Source organism: Hetaerina americana, unplaced genomic scaffold (assembly GCF_022747635.1).
Source record: "Hetaerina americana unplaced genomic scaffold, ioHetAmer1.1.p SCAF_10, whole genome shotgun sequence".
In the NCBI taxonomy this organism is placed as follows: Eukaryota; Metazoa; Arthropoda; class Insecta; order Odonata; family Calopterygidae; genus Hetaerina; species Hetaerina americana.
Genome location: NW_027286070.1, coordinates 48645686 through 48648957, shown reverse-complemented (window position 1 = coordinate 48648957; position 3272 = coordinate 48645686). Strand labels below are relative to the sequence as shown.

Sequence of the window (3272 nt, the reverse complement as noted above, 5' to 3'; positions counted from 1 at the left end):
ACTGGAAGCTCATATTTTAGCTCTACCAAAACCAAACCACATTTTTAGAAGTGAAGGCATTTGAGAAAGGAGCAAAGATTAGAAAAGGAGCAAAACGAGAATGCCCACTTTTACCATATCTATTAACTTTAATATTAAAGATGCTGTAGAGAAAATGAAGGAGAAAACGAATGGTATGAAGATAAATGGGAGAAAGATACACTGCATTAGGTTTGCAGGTAATACTGTGACCCTAGCAGAATCAGCCAAAGATATGAATAGAATGCTCAAAACCCTGTCCACAGCTTTGAATAAATGTAAACTGAAAATAAATATGAAGAAAACTAAAGCTATGATAGTTTCTAGAAACAGAACAGAACCCCCTTTAAATTTAATGATAGGGGAATCAAAGATAAACCAAGTAGAGTAGTTCTGCTACCTTGGGAGTATAATTACAAGAGACAACAGATGTACATTGGCAGGGAAAAGAAGGATAGCCTTGGTGAAGAAGGCATATGATAATAAAAAGAATCTTTTAGGAAACAACATATGAAATTGGAAATTAGAAAATTCTTTGCAAAAGCGTTTATTTAAAGTACATTAGCATATAGATGCAAAAATTGGACCTAGGGAAAGAGGGAAAAGGCTCGGTTAGAAGCGATGGAAATGTGATTTTGGAGAAGAATAATAAGAACAAGATGGATAAGCAAGAAAGGCAACATAGAAGTATTGAGAGAAATTAAAGAGGAAAGGAAAATTCAAGTTGTTGGACATGCTCTCAGACATGACAACTTCCTGGAAAACATAATGGAGGGGAAAATAATAGGAAAAAAAGAAAGAGGAAGGCAAAGAAAGAATTTTATATATGATATAAAAAGCATGATGAGAGTAACAATATTAAATGACCTGAAAAGACTGGCAATGGAAAAAAAACCAATGGCTGCAACAACAAGGCTCTGCCTTTAGAAGATGATGATGAGTAGAAAATACAGCATATTTAAATTCTTATGGGATTAATCACTCTTTTTAACTGTAACCAAAATATGTTATAATCTGTATGCCATTAATTACTTCTAGTATTACTTATTATGAATGTCATAATCAGCGGTATGTGAATATATGCTTGGGCATACCAGAGTTATCACAGTGACATGTATTTTCTCTAAATGCAGTATTCAGTGACTCAGAAATGCATATATATATATATATTCATTCCTTTGCATATAACGTTGCCTCTTCTCCAAATGAAATCCAGTAGACGTATGCTAGTAATTTTAAATGAAATATATTCTAACATTTTACCATGTAAAAGGTGAATTTTAAAATAATTAAGGACTTGAAAAATTTGACATTGTACTTTAAATTCTCCAAAGAAGATGAAGTGCATCTCATGCTTATATTAATGATAAAACAAATTTGTCAACAGTAATTGACTCAAGATTTCTTGTTTCCAGGTCAATGTTTTCAAAGAAATGGGAGGTGGAGCGTTGGATGAATACATAGCTTCCATAATGGTTGGCTTGGTCAGATTTCTTATGTCATTGGTGAACATTTGGCTTTTCCGAAGATTTGGCAGACGTCCACTTTGTTTGCTGTCTGCACTTGGGATGACAATATGCATGCTGACTTCTGGAACTTCACTGTATCTTTCATCTATTGAAGAACACGTCTTCTCTGAAAATGTGATGAAATTAAATGATTCACTTGATCACCTCAATTGGTCTTCACCCATTTTAATGCATTCAACTCCTCAGCCACTGATAGATGTTACAAGTCAAGAGGTATTTAATCTTTCCAAGCATGAGCAAGAGCAGCCTCAAGCACACAGGTCAGAAAGGTCATTGAATGAGTCAACATCAGATTACTCAACTTTAAACAACATAATCTCAGGGAATTTCTCCAATGAAGGCATTGTGGAGGGCAGGTATGCAAAGGCAAACTGGACTAAAGTGAAGAAAGATTCAGCTGCCATTCCAACTCATGGGGATTTGAGTTCACCAAAGTTTGAGATTTACAGGAAAAACAATTCTTTCTTTGAGATTAGGAACACTACGAATGAAGCAACATCTGGTGATGATGTGCCTATTCTGGACCATCAAGCCTCTGGGCCTGTCAAGAAGAGTAGTGTTATCCCAACTGTTTGTATGCTTTTATATGTCTGTGTGAGCATGGTTGGCTTCTTAGCCATCCCATGGACCATAACTGCAGAGTTATTTCCCACTGAAATACGAAGCTTAGCAAATAGCATTGTGCTCTCTTTGGCAAACATACTGCTATTTTCTGCCCTCCAAGCATATCCCCACATGTTAGATACCCTAGGACCTCATGGTGTTCTTTGGATGTTTGCTGCTGTGTCAGCCATAGGGGGAATTTTTTTCTATTTTTTCTTGCCAGAAACTCATGGAAGGAATTTAGCTGAAATTGAAAAGTATTTTGCTGAAAATACAATCTACACATATCCTTGTAAGAAGGAATAATCCATCAGTGTGATACATATGTACCTGAGGTGATTAATTCATATGTGCCTTATACATAACTTAAATACTTACTCATTCATCAGTATTCCAGTGTAGCTAATACTGTGATTGGGTAGTGCTTCATACAGAAATATATTAATTCCAGAAGTACCTGAAGCACTACCTGAAAATTTTTCTCCTGTTTAGGCTAAGCCATCTTGTGATTCACATCAAAATGAGATTCCCATTTAATTTTGGATTACCTCTGCAGGGTAAATATGCCAAAGTATTGCATAGACAATTTTTATATACATTTTTGTGATTGATTCTGTGTGATGAATGGTTATTTATTTCCAAAAAACATTATGTGCTGTCACTTTCTTGCCAGGTATATGCCTATATTTGAAAGTGCTTGACCCAAACTGTGTTAGTTAGGCAGTGTTAGATACCTGTGCCCCAAATGTTATGTTATACTTGTGCCCCAGAAGGGAGTTATATGGAGTGTGGAAATTCCCTACCCTTCTCATTTGGCGTAATCTCTAGTTCAAAAGCATTTATATAAAGCCAAGATGGTTATTGCTAATGATATATATATACCTGGGTATAGTGAAACTATTCTTTTGATATATCATTTGCAATTACATGTCAACAAAATGCAACTCTTGTTGCCAATGGAATATAATGCCATTAGGCTATCAAAAGGCTTATAAAGTGTATTTTTAAAAGAATATTTTAATCATGTATGTTAGTGAAAATTCTTTTTACAAGCTATTGCATTGTCATCTGTCACTAAAAATATATCATCTGGAATAATATGTAATTTATTCATATGATTTC

At 34.7% G+C, this 3272-nt stretch overlaps 1 protein-coding gene across 2 annotated transcripts in view; it reads left to right on the top strand.

Annotated features, from left to right (window-relative positions):
• The window catches only part of LOC139700103 (facilitated trehalose transporter Tret1-like), an 89327-nt gene extending 86055 nt beyond the window's left edge, over positions 1-3272 (top strand). For both annotated transcript variants that reach the window (XM_071598623.1, XM_071598624.1), the window contains exon 9: positions 1434-3272. In XM_071598623.1, coding sequence (XP_071454724.1) covers positions 1434-2456 — 1023 coding nt within the window. In that variant the 3' untranslated portion in view covers positions 2457-3272. The remainder of the gene's footprint in view (positions 1-1433) is intronic.